The sequence below is a fragment of the Pyrus communis genome, chromosome 3 (assembly GCF_963583255.1).
Source record: "Pyrus communis chromosome 3, drPyrComm1.1, whole genome shotgun sequence".
Classification (NCBI taxonomy): Eukaryota; Viridiplantae; Streptophyta; class Magnoliopsida; order Rosales; family Rosaceae; genus Pyrus; species Pyrus communis.
The window spans coordinates 18,245,151-18,265,584 of NC_084805.1; the positions used below are offsets into that span (position 1 = coordinate 18,245,151).

A 20,434-nucleotide genomic window follows, 5' to 3' on the forward strand; every position below is an offset into this window, starting at 1 on the left:
CTACTTAAAAACAAATTGGTAACATTAGGAATCAACCAACTTATTATGAGGACATGCAAAAATTTGATAAACTTCTGATGTGTGTCATATTTCTTCACATTATCACAGTATTAAGTAGATCATGAGGGCAATACAAAACATTTTACTCTGAATAATATATTTAAATTACCTGTCAATAAGATTTGAAAAAAAAAAACTGGAAATAGAAAAAAATTCAGGATTCATACATCCATCAATCCTTCACAATATATACTTCAATATTGCTGCTACAAATCATCAAATCACATTATTTCTACAGCTTAATAACTAATTCATGCCCATGCACATCATGATATCAAACCAAAGTACTTCAAAGGCATTGGTAAAGCTGAAGAGGAAGGCGTGGAGCAAGAAAAACCTCTAATGGATTTGCTTTGGGCAGGGCAAGCCCCAACCCTTCCTTCATATCCACCGCCCCATCACCGACTCTCCTCATATTAAATCCCTGAATTAAACGAGCCAGAACCAATTGCACAACATGCAACCCTAGTGTCATACCTGGGCACGACCTTCTACCTGCACTAAATGGAATATACTCGAAATTACTTTGACCTTTGAAATCCACATCAACATGAGTGGTCATGAACCTCTCAGGTTGAAACTCACAAGGGTTGGCGCACATGCGTGGGTCCCGCTGCAACTTCCAAATGTTGACTAGTAAACGAGTGCCTTTAGGGACGAAGTAACCACCGAGATGACAGTCCTCCATGGCCTCACGGAGGCCTGTGATTGGGCCAGGTGGGTATAAGCGTAGGGTTTCCTTGAGAATGGCTTGGAGGTATTTGAGGTTTGTGAGATCTGATTCTTGAACCCATCGGTCTTTTCCTACGTGGATGTCCAACTCTTCCTGGGCAGATTTGATGACGTTTTGGTTGTTGAGGAGTAAGGAGATTGCCCATGTTAGTGTCACAGATGTGCTTTCTGTGCCAGTTGCCATTAGCACCTGCAAAAGGAAGGAAAATAGAAAACAAATTAATCCAATTTTTCCAATCCAACTGATATGATATAATTGAAGCTTATTTATTTGCAACAAAAAATTGACATGTTATGTATCACGTCAATTGGTTAAAAAAATTAAATAAAGGTTCATTTATGTAGTACTATACTTAGCATGTCACTTAGTATTACATTTGCTTATGATTACTGTCAAGTGTCATAGTATTACATTTGCTTATGATTACTGTCAAGTGTCATCTCAAACGCATGCTAATTAAGTATAGTTCTACAAGTTCACATAAACTTATAACAAAGTTATAATGTCTTGGGTGCACCATTTTGTATATGTACATAGTTAGGTATTAAAATATGAACATATGTTATATTTTAAAGGACTCATAACACCACGTCAAACGTATGGCTGGTGCCATACATAATTACATATATTACACCAAATAAACTTACCAGTGCTGTTGCTTTGATGACAGTATCACGGTTATGGCCATAAATTTCATCCTCCTCAAAGTTGGATAACATAACATCCATCAAGTCACTCTCAACCCCATTGTTCTTGCTTTCCAATCTTCTTTGTCGATGTTCTTCGAGCCATTTCCCAAGTACGTAGTCCAGTTCCTTAAAACATTTCTTCATGGAACTCACGTGACCAAACCAACCGTCCAGCCACTCAAAACATGGCATAGCATCCGACCAGACAAAAACACCAAAGAGATGCAAAGTCTCTTTTACTGCCTTTTCAAAACGCCAAACGTCACCGTTTTTCTCGTTATACTGGCCAGCTGTAAATCTCTTCCCAGCAATTAACTTCACGTTTATGTTAAACGTCAAGTGCTCTAATAACTCACTCATATGCACTGGCGACGATGATGTGGAACTTGGATCCACATTATCTTTTGTGCAAACTAGTGAGTGCAAAGTTTTGATGAAGGAGTCAACTTCTGAGCCTCTGACGTGGCTTAGGGTTTTAACTCTTTTGCTCGAGAGAAGCTCCATGGTGGCCAATTTACGGACCTCGCGCCAGTAGTCTCCGTACGGGGAAAGGGCGAAGGTCGCATTGTCATAGCCCAAGTACTTTCCGCCGGCTGTAGTCGGCCGGGTGGCGAAAACTCTGTCCTTTTTTGTGAACAATTCTTGGACTTGTTCCCAGGCGCTGAGAACAAGCAATTCGTGCTGTCCAAGCTTCAGGGAGTAGACGGGTCCGTGTTGATCAGCCATGGCTCCGAGTGTAAGTGCAATTGGGTTTTCTGCACGTAGCAGAGGAAGGTGACCTATTAAGGGCCATGCTCCTGAGGGTTGAGGGACTTTAGGCATCATGATCTTTTTGTTGGTTGTGTTCTTCTTAGTGTTTGCCATTGCTATAATTCTCAAGGCACCATAGAGAATTAAAGAAGCTAAAACTGTGTGAATGATTTGGAATGGAGAAATTGTTGACTCCATGGTGGTGACTGGTGGGAGAGAGTTAAGTGGTGGTAAGATTGTGTGGAGGATATTGTAAGAATTTCTGATCTTAATAATTCACATACATTAAGCCTTACGGGAAGGCTTTGTTATATACACTACAATATACAACTTTACAATTTTAAAAGACAAGGACTGCACTCCACACATGCAGCAGCTCATTAACAGCACACCATAGCACTTGGAGCAATAGCACAGCAATAATAAAAATGTCTTCCCTGCTGTCCATGAGTCAGCATTCACATGTCCTCTTGCTCTCTTTCCTTTATGACAATGATGACTGTAGTTGTAATGATGGCAGCCACTTAGCAAGACTCGGACTTGGTTTAACAGCCCCCCGCAAGCTGACAGGAGGAGAAACAACTGGAAGCTTGGAAACAAGATGCTTGAACCGTGAAGAGGACAATCCTTTTGTAAACAGATCAGCAATCTGGTCTTGAGAACATATGAAATTCACAAATAACTCTTGACGAACCACTTTCTCACGAACATAATGATAATCCACCTCCAAGTGTTTGGTACGGGAGTGAAAAACTGGATTTGAAGCAAGGGCAATGGAGGAAACATTGTCACACCAGATTGTTGGTCTATCAAGATGCAAGTGTAAGTCCCGAAATAGAGAGCGGAACCATGATACTTCTGCAGCAGTATAAGCAAGCTGCCGATATTCAGCTTCGGAACTTGACCTACTAACAGTTTTCTGCTTTTTCGAACTCCAAGACACGAGATTGGACCCTAAGTAAATGCAAAAACCACCTGTGGAATGCCGTGTATCAGGATTCCCAGCGTAATCAGCATCAGAATATGCTGTAAGTTGTGCAGTACCAGGTTTATACACAAGACCATGATTGTGTGTGGCTTTAACATATCGAAGGATCCGCTTAACTGCCATCCAGTGAGTATTCTTTGGAGAGTGCATGAACTGACAAACCTGGTTTACAGCATAGGAGAGATCTGGTCGCGTGATAGTTAAATACTGAAGTGCTCCAACAACACTTCGATACATCTCGGAATTGTCATGTGGCTCACCAGTGTAAGCACTGAGTTTCTGTCCGCAGGAAACAGGAGTGGAAATTGGTTTAGCATCCAAAAACTTTGTACGCTGAAGCAAGTCCACAGCATACTTGGCCTGATTCAAATGCATTTGATCACCACAATAGGTTACTTCGACACCCAGAAAATAATGAAGAGGCCCCAAGTCCTTCATTGAAAACAAAGTGCCCAGTTTACATATCAAGCTAGACATGTGGCGAGTACTGTTCCCTGTCAACAATATATCATCTACGTAGATCAATAAAATCAAGTAGACACCAGAGTTATTGAAAACAAATAAACTGTAATCACACGTGGATGCCTGAAACCCTAATTGAAGCAAAAACTCTGAAAAACGTTGAAACCAGGCTCGCGGAGCTTGTTTCAACCCGTATATACTCCTTTGCAATTTGCAGACATGTGTTGGATGCTGCTCATCAATGAAACCTGCAGGTTGTCGCATATAGACTTCCTCCTTCAGAAATCCATGCAAGAAGGCATTTTGTACATCTAATTGCCTGATATGCCATTTTTTTGAAACTGCCAAACTAAGAACCAGGCGTATGGTGCTGTGCTTGACCACAGGACTAAAGGTCTCGGTGTAATCAAGTCCAGGCTGTTGATGAAATCCATTGGCGACTAACCTCGCCTTGTGCCTTTCTACAGAGCCATCCGCCCGGCGTTTGATTTTAAAGACCCATTTGTTTGGCAGCACATTCATTTTTGAATGATAAGGAACAAGCTCCCACGTGCCACAGTGCTGCAATGCATTAAATTCGAGAACCATGGCCTCCCTCCATTTGTGGTGTTTGACTGCCTGACTAAAACAGGTTGGTTCAACGAAAGAAAGATCAGTAGAGACATGCATAGCATATTTAGGATTAGGTTTTTGTATTCCAGACTGTGAGCGAGTCATCATGCGCGGCCTTATGGAAGCACGATCATGGTCTGAAGGTGGCAGAGAATGAGGCGGGAGTGACACAACAACTGGGACTTTCTCATTTAAAATTTGGTTCGTGGAACTAGGGTCAGGGAAAGATAAGGTGGTTTGAGGGTTGGAAGGAGCAGATAACATGGGAGAGTGAGGAAGGGTAGGGTATTCAGGATTTTGCGGGTTGGTTGTGGTGATGTTTGGCTGGGATGGGGATGCTAAAGGAGGGATAGGATTCAGCAAAGAGAGAGAAGTATCTGTCGAAAGTATAGGAAATGTGAACAAAAGATCAGGAGAAGCAAAACTACCTGTGTTATCAACGTTTTCCCGCAAGGATGTGAGTTCCTTAAATGGAAATAAGTCCTCATCGAATAGGACATGGCGAGACAAATAGATTCGTCTCGTGGACAGGTCCAAACATTTATACCCTTGATGATTCAGTGAGTAGCCTAAAAATACACATGGTTTGGACTTGGGTTGAAGTTTATTTTGTGCATAAGGTACAAGCCACGGAAAACACTTACAACCAAACACCTTTAAGGTTTCATAGTTTGGAGGTTTTTCAAATAATGTCTCATAGGGCGAGTTATGAGACAGAACTCGAGTTGGCAATCGATTAATTAAATAAGTTGCTGTTGAACATGCATCAAACCAATATTTGTTTGGAAGGGAAGAGTGAGAAAGCAAGACAATACTTGTTTCGACAATATGTCGATGTTTTCTTTCTGCTAGGCCATTTTGCTCGGGGTGTTTTGGACACGAAAACCGTTGAGAAATGCCATTTGTTGCAAGAAACTGTTGAAAACTTCGACTTTTGTACTCACCTCCTTCATCACATTGAAGGGTTTTGATTGAGGTATTAAACAAATTTTCGACCTTAGCTTTAAATTGAACAAATATTTCAAACACTTCAGACTTATTTTTCATGGGAAAAATCCAAGAGTACCTGGAATAATCGTCCACAAACAAAACATAATATCGAAAACCTTCAGTTGAAATAACTGGAGAACACCAAACATCGGAATGTAAAAGTTGTAAGGGAAGTTGGGAAACAGACTCAGAAGTACTAAACGGTAGCTTAGTACTTTTTCCTAAAGGACACGAATGACAAAACGTTACATCCGCAGTACCATGAATGGGTACTTGTTTGTTGGAAATTAAAAACTTGATAACAGACGACGCAGGATGACCAAGACGTGAATGCCATTTTTGAGCCGAGACTCGAATGCCTAGACACACTGAAATAGGGTTATGGAACTGTCCACTGCCACCAAAAAATGGGTATAAGCCATTCTCACATCGCCCGCGGAAAAGCGTCCTCCGGGTCTTGAGGTCCTTAACAAGAAAGAAATGAGGAAAGATGAGTAAATAGCAATTATTGTCTAGGGTAAAACGGTGTGCAGAAATGATGTTTGTAGAAGCAGTGGGGCAGCGTAAAATATTTTGCAATTTAAATGAGCAAGATTGTGTTTGTAGTTGATTCGAACCCATGTGAGAGATAGAAATGCCAGTATCATTACCTACACCACCCACATTCTGATTACCATTATACTCTTGTGGGTTTACCAGATTCTGGATGTCTGGAGTTACATGAGCATTAGCACCGGTGTCCAAAAGCCACAGTCCATTATTCTGCCGATTGAGAGGAACCGAAGATGTTGCCATGGCAGTAAGCTGCTTTGCTGGAATTCTCCCTTCATAGGCTGCATTCATTCTTTGATAGCAATCTAGGGCAGGATGCCCTTGTTTTCCACATATCTGGCATGTGAGTCGTTCTCCTGTGGGAGTAATTTTCTCACCATTGTATGCCGAGTTTGTCCTTTGAGTATTGGTGCGAGGAAAGAACCCCTGTGGATTGATCGCACCACCACCACGTGTGGTCTGAAAAGCGCCACGTCCAGTTCCACGAAGTCGTCCACCACGACCTCTGGTAGTGACAAAAGCATGCACCGGAGCAGCCTCCACAGACAGAACATTCTGTGCAGCCATGCGTCTCTCGGTAGTCAGAAGGAGGGCCTCAAGTGTAGGATACGCGATTGGAGTATCACGTGCTTGAGCAGCACTCACTGTCATTTCATAGGCAGGGCCCAAATTGTTCAAGATAATCTGGACCAGTTCATCATCATTCACGGGGTTGCCAGCTAGGGCAAGGTTATCAGTAATCGAGTTCATTCGATCAAGATAATCAGCAATAGACATGTCACCTTTCTTAGTTTGCATCAGTTCATTGCGAAGAAACAAAATACGGTTTTGGGACGTAGAAGCATACCGTTGCTCTAGAGCCTCCCAGGTATCATGGGAGGACCTCTTGCTGGCGACAGCGGATAACACAGATGGTGTGAGAGAGCCATTGATCCAGCTTAGTATCAGTTGATCATGCTGCACCCAGATTGTGTAGGCAGGGTTGACAGCAGCAGCACCAGGAAGATGTTTGGGTGGACAGATGATGGACCCATCAACATATCCCATCAGGTTACGACTCTTGAGGATTGGAAGGATCTGAGCCAACCACAAAGGATAGTTGGTTCGATCTAGTTTTATGTTGACAAGCGTAGTCATGGAGGAGAAAGGATTCATAGTAGGGTTGGAAGTTGCAGCGCCGTTGGTGGTATCAGCCATGGAGAAGAAAAAAAAAAAAAAAATCTAAGTCGTTAGACTGCTAGGGCTCTTGATACCATGTAAGAATTTCTGATCTTAATAATTCACATACATTAAGCCTTACGGGAAGGCTTTGTTATATACACTACAATATACAACTTTACAATTTTAAAAGACAAGGACTGCACTCCACACATGCAGTAGCTCATTAACAGCACACCATAGCACTTGGAGCAATAGCACAGCAATAATAAAAATGTCTTCCCTGATGTCCATGAGTCAGCATTCACATGTCCTCTTGCTCTCTTTCCTTTATGACAATGATGACTGTAGTTGTAATGATGGCAGCCACTTAGCAAGACTCGGACTTGGTTTAACAGATATGTAGTAGATTTTGGGATGTGCATTTATAGGAGGAGGAGGATTATCTCCCCTCCTAATCTCTATCCCCCTTCCTCCCTTCATATTTGAACGATCACGGTTAAACCACGTCAACATCTTATATTGATTTTTTTCATAAAGACAATAAGAGAAAAAACAATATGTAAAAGGAGGGGGAGACAATAGGAGGCTTTTGATTGTATTTGTAACTAAAGGAAAAACCAAGAAGATGATGAAAGTATTTGTAACTAAAGGAAAAATCAAGAAGATGATGAAATTGAATCTGTAAATCCTAGTCCATTATGTGTTTGACCATCAATAGAAGTAGCTTTAGAAATTGTCCACATTAATCATTTTGGTCATTATATAAAAAATCTTCGTTAAATTAAGGGTATATTTATCAAATCAATTCGTCCACCTAAACTGATGATTTCTTTAATTTAACGGAGATTTTTCCACAAACTAATTGACGGTGAACAAAATCCAATTCTATCGATTAAAAAAAAAAAAAAAAAACCATTTAAGGGTGATCAAATTTATGGTCAATAAGTTTTCTTTCATCGTTGACGTCGACAAAGTCGACGAGTCTTCTTTAATATATGTGCAAAGCATGTAGGAATAAGGTTCCTCTCCGGATCTTTTTTGTGAGGATTTTGAAAATCCGTGTATCATGTTCGTTCATCGTACATCGTGCAGTCAGAAACCATTTTAAATTTTATTATTTAAAATTGGACATAAATAGTATCTAAATAAAACTGATTGCACGTTGTACGATGAATGAACACGATTCACATATATCTGGAATTCTCACAAAGAGGATTCGGAGAAGATCCGGATTCAGCATGTAGCCCCAACAACCTTCCGGATTCAGCATGTAGCCCCAACAACCTTCATATGAGTACTGTCATTGTCAACTTTCATTTTTCGTTTCTTTGTGAGAAATTATTTGCAGCATTAATTAGCACGAGAAATGTCTCCACCTTACGACGAATCATGCATACAATGTGGTCGGTAATTTACTACATATAGCATCACTTCTCTTTATACTTCCACGCTTTCCATAATTATTTTCATATATGTCTTTGAAAGCAATTTATATAAAACAATTTCGGGTTCGAAAAGAGCATACTAGTGGGACGAAGTCCAGAAATCGGCAGCCATGTTTTCTTTCCTGGGAGATTTCCAAGTGTCTGAGTTCCCCAAATCGTCAATTACTTCGTCGTTCAGACCTTCAGATTCTGTTTTCCGGGAAAGGACAAGTTGGACTTTGGATTGAGCCCATGTCATTGATCATGGGCCTTGCCACCCATCTTGTTGACAAATAATTATCTACCGAACCTTTAATTTGGGTTTAAATTTTCACTTCGCCTGACTAATTTTTCCGTGCTTCGTACTGTTACGTGGTGTTTGGAATTTTGAATTCATTAATGATATAATATGTATATCTTTTTTTTTTATCGTACACATTAAATTTGAAGAACTTAACTATATAAGCTGTTTACTTATTCACATGAATCGGAATAAAAATCAATGTGATTACTAAAAGGAATTGTTATTAATACTTCAAAAATCTCATTCTACACTCTAAACTTTCTATAATAGAAAAAAAAAATACACTTATGAGGAGTGTAGAATGAGATTTTTAGAGTGTCAATAACACTTACCCTTACCTTACTAAAATGTCCATATTCTAGTAATTTATTTTATATGCTAATTCTTGTTTATTTATTTATCTTTCGGTGAAATTTTATTTTTTTTTAAATTTTATGAGAAAAGTTGTAATTCTTTTTTTTTTTTTTTCTTTTGAGAGAATATAATTTGCATGAGTCCCATCAAAATTTTGATTTCTTGATAGTTAGTAGGACTGGAGTAAATGTTGTTGTCTGAATTCAATTTCACTCTTTTATTCCACTTACTCGTACATAGACATGACATAAATGTTGCCTCACTCCGGCACTCCCATCTTCATTTGACTATTGTGAGCATTGTCATTGTCAGCTCCTTTGTTTTTCATTTCTTTACATACAATTATTTGTATGTATTAATGTAGGGTGAGAAAGGTATCTTCCACCTAACAAATAGTGCATAAAATTGTGATTAGTAATCTAGGACATTTAACGTCAGACCCACATTTTCGCCCACATTCTTTGTACATGTTCACATTAGGGTGCATATGTATTATTACTTTTTATCACTGTGGTAAAATGCACTTTGTATATTCGCACGTCTTTTGTCTAGCCTAACCGATGAAGGTAAATAGGGAAACAAGTTATGTACGAGTTCAATTGCGATCTGAAGTAAGTTAAAAAGAAAAACTAATGAAAATGGTTTAAAAACTTTGAAAAGATAAGGACAAGAGAAAGGAAAAAAAAAAAAAAAAAAACCTAACTAAAGGCATGCAAAGAGCACCTTAATCCTTCAGTTGCATAACCCTTTGACATAATCCAAGCATATTTTATTCATCTAAAATTAAAATTTAAAATTGAAGTGGGTTCCATTCGATTCAGAATCACATCTGGGGTAGTATGGTTGGGAGGTAGTCGGTTAGGCGTGGGTTGGGATGGTTAGGGGTAGGGGTGGGGGAACATCATTGGACTTATCACCAAGTTTTCTAGTAATGGTATTGAGCTATTAGCCATGCATGACTTTAATGGCGTGAACGTTGATATCTATCATGTTTTTTTATTTTGTATTTTTATTTTATTTATGTTTTTATTTTATTATTTTATTTTATCTTTTTATAGCATTTTAGTGAAAGAATTTGAAAATCTGGGAGCAGAGTCTACCGTTAAGTTTTATAAACAGTGTAGTATCGTTAAGTTTCATAAACAGTGTAGCGCTGTTAAGTTTTATAAACAGTGTAGTATATTTCATAAATAGTATAGTAAGTTTCATAAACAGTGTAGTAATATTAAATTTCATAAACAGTGTAGTAAGTTTCATAAACAATTTGTGTGAGGGGCGCACGGATGCACGTATCAATTTTTTTTTTAAATATTAAAATTATGTCTTTTTCATTAAAATTTAAGTTTTTTTTGTCATTTTTATTAAAATTTAAGAGTTTTTCATAAAAATTTAAATCTTTTTTATTAAATAAAATTATAGCATGATTTTTTATTAAAATAAACTTAATTCAAGCAATTTTCATGAAAATTCCAAGTTAAAAAAGAGAGACTTTCACTGGACCACTGGTGAATGAGTTTAATTTGCTTTTACTATTAATGTTAAATCTGTATATCTAAAAATTATTGGTTGATTACCTTAGGAAACTAAAAGTAAAACATAATATTATTAGGGTTCTTGGAATGTAGAAAACAGCTGACGGGTTGGTCCGGTTGAGGCGCTGGAAAACGTTTACCACTTTGAATGATGAAATGATTTAAAAATAGAAAAAGATCAAATGGTAATGAATTTTTAGTTGAGGAATCATAATTGTATGTTTTGATGAGTTGAGGAACCAATGGTAATGGATAGCTGCATGTTTTGATGTGTTGAGGGACCAATGGTAATGAATTTTTAGTTAAGGGATCATTACTCCAATTGAGTTAAAGTTAAAGGACCATTACTACAATTTACTCAAGATCAAATGATTCAAATTCTTGAATCTTGCTGCTGCAAATCATTAAGTTGCATTATTATTAAAAATATTTGGTGTTAGGGGATTGGTTAAAAATCTATCCACACAAAATTGTAATTTCAAATAATGATACATGTTACGACGAGTTTGGTTAAAAATTTCATCTGAAATTAAACATAAAATTATCTTTTATTATTTTTTTAAAAAATAGTTTTTTTAATACCAATTACCTAAACAATTTATTTACGGAGTAAAGATGCACTTGAACAATTACTATTTACTAAGACAGTAATTACCTTGCCCAATTACCTGCACAGTAATTACCTTAGTTCCCATTCCAAACCGTCCACTAGAAGGTTGTTATAGTGAAGTGACTTCCTAAGAGCCATCAAAACAATTATATAATATCACAGAAGTTTAACATGTGGAGAAATTTTTAACATAAGTGTTACACCACGTGCTTTTAAAAAAGTGATGAAATTTTTTATTTTTTAAGTTATTAATTTTTTAACGGACATATCATACTTTTTGTATAATAACATATGATGTACCATCCGTATTCCGATTACAATAAAAAATCTTCCCAACATGTGGCCATCGTGGTTTTGGGGCCTAAAGCATGGCCAAGCCCAAGTCCCTTGAGGGGACGTTTGTTTGCCCTCATTAACTCGGACTGGACTAGCTATTAGTCCAATACTGTGTTTGTTCCATGCTGGGACTAACATTAATGAGACTAAAGGGGACTAGCATGGACAAAACCCTTCACTAAGAGGTCTTAGTGAGACCCCCCAATAACCATGGGACTAGCTAAGACTATCCTCTATTTCTCATCCTTGTCATGCTCAACGACCACTCCCGACAGACTCCTTGTCATCGCCGGTCACCTAGATCAATCATTAACTTCCTGACTCTCTTTCGAATCCATTTTACAACCAACTTTCATATAAAATATACCAAATTGAAGCTGGGAGAGACAAGATTACGATTTTACTTGAATCGAGGCCAAAATGTGGTCGAATGTGGCCGGAAAATGGCCTGGAAGTCTCGGCCTGTTTGGGCTTCTTCAAATCCATGACAAATTCGAGCATGCAAAGCTAAGATCTCGGTCCAAGGATGGTGATGAATTTTTTGGCGGTGCTAACTTTATCCAATTTAATGAGGGTTGGCCAAAAAACACATCGGAAAACCTGCAACTCGTCGGGAAAATTGGAGCCGTGAGGTTCCGTTCGAACAACGCATAGCTAGAGAGGGAGGGAGGACAGAGAAATAGAGACTGGAATCAATAAGGAGTTTGACCAGGAATGAGAAAGAGACATGAATTGAGAGGTCTGAGAGGAAAAAAAGAGGGAGAGGGTGGGACGATGAGAGAAGAGGAAAAGAGTGGGACGGAAATGGTAGGAAAAGATGGAGAAAAAGATAAGATCATAATAAAATATTAATAATTTATATATTAAATAAAATAATATTAGAATTTGTTATTATCCGGCTTCTTAGTCCAATACTGCACCAAACGCTTCACTAAGTTAGTCCAGTTTAGTCTAGTCTAAGCCAGTCCAGCTTAGTCCTTGAAGCTAATCCAGTCCGAGATAGTCTGACGCAACAAACGCCCCCTGACTGTAGTGATTGGTTCCCTTTCCAAACCTTCAACCAGGAGGTCGTCATAGTGAGGTGGCTTCCTCTAAGCCACCAAACGACTATACAATATCTAGTTCCAACGGTGATAGAGCAATTAGTCAAGAAATCCTCAGTCCTCCATCCAACGGTGATCAAACACATGGTCAACAAATTTTCTTTCATTGGTGACGTGGATAGATTTGACAAGTCTTCCTTAATTTATGTGGATAGTATGTTGCATCAACAACCTATATGTTGTCGTTGTTAACTTTTGTTTTTCGTTTCTTTACGAGGAATTATTTGCATGGATTAGCATGACAAATGTCTCCACCTTACGACGAATCTTGCATAAAATGTGGTTGGTAATTTACAACACATATGCCCCAGCTTGGCAATTCATTCGGTGACTTCATGGCTGCGAATGAATTAGAGGCTTGTGTTGATGATCTACTAGTTGATTCAAAATTTGAGTCATTTTCTCCATTCAACCAGTGTCAAAATCGGTAGCATCAATCCTCTTTTTACCTCATACTTTTCATAATTACCTTCACGTCTTTGAATAAATTTATATAGAACAAATTCATAATTATGATAATGTTACGCTATGCATTGGTATGTGAAGAAAAATTTAAACGTGATACTAAATTATTTAAGTGAGATGCTATGTGACAGTAAATTCGTTTGATATATATGTCATTCTCCTTATCTTTAGGTTAGCCTACGGTGAGTAGGAAACGAGTTATGATAAGGGTTCCATTTTCTTCGAAGTAACTTAAAAAGGGAGCCTCCCACCAACAGTGGATTTGCTTTTACTGTGAATATTAAATATCTTTATTTTCTACAATTGTTGCTCCCAATTAAGTAGTTTATTTTTTTTATTTTTTTTAGTACATCGATATTTTTACACTTGGAGGAAGGAGAATCCGGCTAAGCCACATAATGGGCAGCCTAATTTGGTATCGAATTCATCATTCACGAGATTTGAACCTAAGAACTCTCACTTCTAAGTGAAGAGGAATACCACCAGACCGTAGTATTGAGTGACCAATTAAGTAGTATTAGACAGAAGTTAATGTTCTACTTAAAGCAAATTGATAACATTAGGAATCAACCAACTTATTACGAGGACATGCAAAAATTTGATAACTTTTGATGTGTGTGATTTAAGTAGATCATAGGGGCAATACAAAACATTTTACTTTGAATAATATATTTAAATTACCTATCAATAAGGTTTGAAAAAACAAACTGGAAATAGAAAAAAAATTCAGGATTCATTCATCCATCAATCCTTCACAATATATACTTCAATATTGCTGCTGCAAATCATCAAATCACATTATTTCTACAACTTAATAACTAATTCATGCCCATGCACATTATGATATCAAACCAAAGTACTTCAAAGGCATTGGTAAAGCTGAAGAGGAAGGCGTGGAGGAAGAAAAACCTCTACCTGCACTAAATGGAATATACTTGAAATTACTTTGACCTTTGAAATCCACGTCAGCATGAGTGGTCATTAGACCTGGCAATTTCTGACACGACCCGATAACCCGACACGACACGACACGACACGAAATTAACAGGTGTTTGGGTCGACACGATAACGAATCGGGTCTTATCGGGTAACCCGATAAGCACCTGTTAAGATAACAGGTTGGGTCGGGTATACACGTGGGTAAACACGATACACGATAAGCAGAATATTATTTTTATAATTTTATAACCCTCAAAAAATACTGTAATAATTATATACATTAATTTTACAATTTTATACCCCTAAAAATTATAATAAATATATATATATTGAATTTACTATAAAATTTATAATAATTATAATAATTATATATACTATAATAATTATACCCCCAAAATATTAAGTCTATCTATACTAATTTTATATATATATATATATATATATATATATATATATATTAAATTTTATAAAAACTATAATAATTATTAATTAATAATTTAATATGCATGATCATGCATTGCATATTTGCATGATTTTGCATCCATTGAAATTTGATGCGTCAGGACTCATATGTGATTTGTTTCCATTCTCAAATTTCAATAATCAATTTCTTGCCATTGCCATTTGCCAACTTGCCGCCCTTTTTGAAAAAAAAAATGGAGGGAAAATGAAAATGTTAAGAAAAGTTGAAAATAAAACAAAAAAGTGAGGGAATTCAATTAGGGAAAGATGTTGGAGGGAAAAGTGAAAATGATAAGAAAAAGTTGAAAAGAAACAAAAAAGAGAGGGAAAAATGAAAATTAATAGAAGTGGTGAATCTAAGTATAAATAAACTCTAAGTGTTAGTCAATCTATCGTTTTACGAATTCTCCAAAACTAATTTCAACGATCCAAACCGTCAAAATTGTTTGTATATGCTTGGAGATCACATCAACAAAAAATCACAAAAAAAAAACATTCAGAGATCAAGTAAACGGGACAAAGCTTTTCAACGGTTATAAATGAAAAATCACGATTTAACGGTTATTTTAACTCTGATTTTGATGATTTTTTATAACTACACTCCTTGACCCTATATGAATACAATGAATGAATTCGATCTTCAATTTAAAATATTTACACAAGTGGATACCACAAAATCTTATGTTATACTTAATAAAAGTATAAATAAACTCTAAGTGTTAGTCAATCTATCGTTTTACGAATTCTCCAAAACTAATTTCAACGATCCAAACCGTCAAAATTGTTTGTATATGCTTGGAGATCACATCAGCAAAAAATCACAAAAAAAAAAACATTCAGAGATCAAGTAACGGGACAAAGCTTTTCAACGGTTATAAACGAAAAATCACGATTTAACGGTTATTTTAACTCCGATTTTGATGATTTTTTATAACTACACTCCTTGACGCTATATGAATACAATGAATGAATTCGATCTTCAATTTAAAATATTTACACAAGTGGATACCGCAAAATCTTATGTTATACTTAATAAAAGTATAAATAAACTCTAAGCGTTAGTCAATCTATCGTTTTACGAATTCTCCAAAACTAATTTCAACGATCCAAACCGTCAAAATTGTTTGTATATGCTTGGAGATCACATCAGCAAAAAATCACAAAAAAAAAAACATTCAGAGATCAAGTAACGGGACAAAGCTTTTCAACGGTTATAAACGAAAAATCACGATTTAACGGTTATTTTAACTCCGATTTTGATGATTTTTTATAACTACACTCCTTGACCCTATATGAATACAATGAATGAATTCGATCTTCAATTTAAAATATTTACACAAGTGGATACCACAAAATCTTATGTTATACTTAATAAAAGTATAAATAAACTCTAAGTGTTAGTCAATCTATCGTTTTACGAATTCTCCAAAACTAATTTCAACGATCCAAACCGTCAAAATTGTTTGTATATGCTTGGAGATCACATCAGAAAAAAATCACAAAAAAAAAACATTCAGAGATCAAGTAACGGGACAAAGCTTTTCAACGGTTATAAACGAAAAATCACGATTTAACGGTTATTTTAACTCCGATTTTGATGATTTTTTATAACTACACTCCTTGACCCTATATGAATACAATGAATGAATTCGATCTTCAATTTAAAATATTTACACAAGTGGATACCACAAAATCTTATGTTATGCTTAATAAAAGTATAAATAAACTCTAAGCGTTAGTCAATCTATCGTTTTACGAATTCTCCAAAACTAATTTCAACGATCCAAACCGTCAAAATTGTTTGTATATGCTTGGAGATCACATCAGCAAAAAATCACAAAAAAAAAACATTCAGAGATCAAGTAACGGGACAAAGCTTTTCAACGGTTATAAATGAAAAATCACGATTTAACGGTTATTTTAACTCCGATTTTGATGATTTTTTATAACTACACTCCTTGACCCTATATGAATACAATGAATGAATTCGATCTTCAATTTAAAATATTTACACAAGTGGATACCGCAAAATCTTATGTTATACTTAATAAAAGTATAAATAAACTCTAAGCGTTAGTCAATCTATCGTTTTACGAATTCTCCAAAACTAATTTCAACGATCCAAACCGTCAAAATTGTTTGTATATGCTTGGAGATCACATCAGCAAAAAATCACAAAAAAAAAAACATTCAGAGATCAAGTAACGGGACAAAGCTTTTCAACGGTTATAAACGAAAAATCACGATTTAACGGTTATTTTAACTCCGATTTTGATGATTTTTTATAACTACACTCCTTGACCCTATATGAATACAATGAATGAATTCGATCTTCAATTTAAAATATTTACACAAGTGGATACCACAAAATCTTATGTTATGCTTAATAAAAGTATAAATAAACTCTAAGTGTTAGTCAATCTATCGTTTTACGAATTCTCCAAAACTAATTTCAACGATCCAAACCGTCAAAATTGTTTGTATATGCTTGGAGATCACATCAGAAAAAAATCACAAAAAAAAAACATTCAGAGATCAAGTAACGGGACAAAGCTTTTCAACGGTTATAAACGAAAAATCACGATTTAACGGTTATTTTAACTCCGATTTTGATGATTTTTTATAACTACACTCCTTGACCCTATATGAATACAATGAATGAATTCGATCTTCAATTTAAAATATTTACACAAGTGGATACCACAAAATCTTATGTTATGCTTAATAAAAGTATAAATAAACTCTAAGCGTTAGTCAATCTATCGTTTTACGAATTCTCCAAAACTAATTTCAACGATCCAAACCGTCAAAATTGTTTGTATATGCTTGGAGATCACATCAGCAAAAAATCACAAAAAAAAAACATTCAGAGATCAAGTAACGGGACAAAGCTTTTCAACGGTTATAAATGAAAAATCACGATTTAACGGTTATTTTAACTCCGATTTTGATGATTTTTTATAACTACACTCCTTGACCCTATATGAATACAATGAATGAATTCGATCTTCAATTTAAAATATTTACACAAGTGGATACCACAAAATCTTATGTTATACTTAATAAAAGTATAAATAAACTCTAAGCGTTAGTCAATCTATCGTTTTACGAATTCTCCAAAACTAATTTCAACGATCCAAACCGTCAAAATTGTTTGTATATGCTTGGAGATCACATCAGCAGAAAATCACAAAAAAAAAACATTCAGAGATCAAGTAACGGGACAAAGCTTTTCAACGGTTATAAATGAAAAATCACGATTTAACGGTTATTTTAACTCCGATTTTGATGATTTTTTATAACTACACTCCTTGACCCTATATGAATACAATGAATGAATTCGATCTTCAATTTAAAATATTTACACAAGTGGATACCACAAAATCTTATGTTATACTTAATAAAAGTATAAATAAACTCTAAGTGTTAGTCAATCTATCGTTTTACGAATTCTCCAAAACTAATTTCAACGATCCAAACCGTCAAAATTGTTTGTATATGCTTGGAGATCACATCAGCAAAAAATCACAAAAAAAAAAACATTCAGAGATCAAGTAACGGGACAAAGCTTTTCAACGGTTATAAACGAAAAATCACGATTTAACGGTTATTTTAACTCCGATTTTGATGATTTTTTATAACTACACTCCTTGACCCTATATGAATACAATGAATGAATTCGATCTTCAATTTAAAATATTTACACAAGTGGATACCACAAAATCTTATGTTATACTTAATAAAAGTATAAATAAACTCTAAGTGTTAGTCAATCTTAAAAACAAAAACTCTTTATCCTTGCACATTTAATATTTGTAATAGATTAGTAGTGTATGTATTATTTTTTTTATTAGGCTTTCATTTTCGAGTGTAGATATAGTACTTGAACGAGAAATGTTTTAATGTTTTCAAGTAATATTTATGTCGCAATGTGTGGTATGTGCAAATTTTAAAAAAAATATATTTTTTTCTTAACGGGTCATAACGGGTCGGGTCACTTTACCCGTTGGGTAAAGTGACACGACCTGTTAAGGACCCGTTAAGATAACGGGTGTGACACGACACGACCCGTTAAGATAACAGGTGTTACACGAAAACGACACGAACACGACAGACACGACCCGTTTGCCAGGTCTAGTGGTCATGAACCTCTCAGGTTGAAACTCACAAGGGTTGGCCCACATGCGTGGGTCCCGCTGCAACTTCCAAATGTTGACTAGCAAATGAGTGCGCTTGGGGACGAAGTAGCCACCAAGACGATAGTCCTTCGTGGCCTCACAGAGGCCTGTGATTTGGCCAGGTGGGTATAGGCGTAAGGTTTCCTTAAGAATGGCTTGGAGGTATTTGGGTTTGTGAGGTTTGATTGAACCCATCGGTCTTTTCCTACGTGGATGTCAAACTCTTCCTGGGCAGAATTAAGGACTTTTTGGTTGTTGAGGAGCAAGGAGATTGCCTACGTTAGTGTCACAGATGTGCTTTCTGTGCCAGTTGCCATTAGCACCTGCAAAAGGAAGGAAAATAGAAAACAAATTAATCCAATTTTTCCAATCCAACTGATATGATATAATTGAAGCTTATTTATTTGCAACAAAAAATTGACATGTTATGCATCACGTCAATTGGTAAAAAAAATTAAATAAGAGTTCATTTATGTGGTACTATACTTAGCATGTCACTTAGTATTACATTTGCTTATGATTACTGTCAAGTGTAATCTTAGAGCACATGCTAATTAAGTATAGTTGTACAAGTTCACATAAACTTATAACAAAGTTATAGTGACTTGGGTGCACCATTTTGTATACATAGTTAGGTATTAAAATATGAACATGTGTTATATTTTAAATGACTCATAACTCAACGTCAAACGTATGGTTTGTGCCATACATAATTACATATTACACCAAATAAACTTACCAGTGCTGTTGCTTTGATAACAGTATCACGGTTATGGCCATAAAATTTCATCCTCCTCAAAGTTGGATATCATAACATCCATCAAGTCACTCTCAACCCTATTATTCTTGCTTTCCAATCTTCTTTCTCGATGTTCTTCAAGCCATTTCCCAAGTACGTAGTCTAGTTCCTCGAGGGTCAGCTCAGCAAAAGGAGCAACCCTACCACCACGGGGTGCCAGTAGCGGCAACCGCCACTGCAGTGGTGCACAGTGAAGAAACTTAGAGCAGTAAACCCACGGTGCAGGGGTACCAGTCCAGTAAGCATACGCCCAGGCAGCTGTAGACTTATGACAACAGTACCTAACGCCTGTTGAGAATCAATGTCAACCCAAAACAATAAGTAATCCACAACCCAATCTAAAGCCCAAGTCCATATCTAGTTTGATGATGTAATTGCTTACAATTGCAAAGTTAGGCAATGTTAGATATGGTTGAGTGGAAAAAATTAGGTGCAATTAATGGGTTTTGTGTGGTAGCAAATAATCTTAGTTTAATTAAGTGTGTGGTGTAGCTTTCATTTGGTTTGCTATAAATACCTAAGTTCCCAAGCATTGTATATCATCCAAGGAAAAACAAAGCCTAGAGCTAAATAAGAAAAGCTTTGCTAATTAGTTTGTTTTGTGAGCTTTCTTTAAGAGTGTGCTCTATTTTCTTCTTCTTGGGATCATTAGAGTTATCTTGGATACTCTTCTTATTCAACAATTGGTATTAGAGCCAAGTCGGTCAAGGATCGTTCTTGGTAGAGCATTGGTTGTAAAGTCTGTTGAAATTCCGAGTATGCTCTGTGGTTGCAGTTTTGACTGATCTTCCACATCAGAAAAGATTTCTTGAGATTATTGCTGGGGTTATCACAAACCTTGAGAAGGAGCTTCTTTGTGTTAAGAGTAGTGTATTACTCTGCACGGTAGTCACTCAAGCTTGTTTGGTGTAGTCAAAGTCTTGCCGATACG

At 36.2% G+C, this 20,434-nt stretch overlaps 1 protein-coding gene across 1 annotated transcript; it reads right to left on the bottom strand.

Moving 5' to 3' along the window:
• Nucleotides 1-203: 203 nt before the first annotated feature.
• On the bottom strand, nt 204-2,489 carry LOC137728741 (dimethylnonatriene synthase-like). The gene is made up of 2 exons (XM_068467495.1): nt 1,441-2,489; nt 204-982 (listed from the first exon to the last, which is right to left on the bottom strand). The coding sequence occupies exons 1-2, from the start codon at nt 2,428-2,430 to the stop codon at nt 350-352; spliced, it is 1,623 nt and encodes a 540-aa protein (XP_068323596.1). The 5' UTR covers nt 2,431-2,489; the 3' UTR covers nt 204-349.
• Between the last annotated feature and the right edge of the window lie 17,945 nt (nt 2,490-20,434).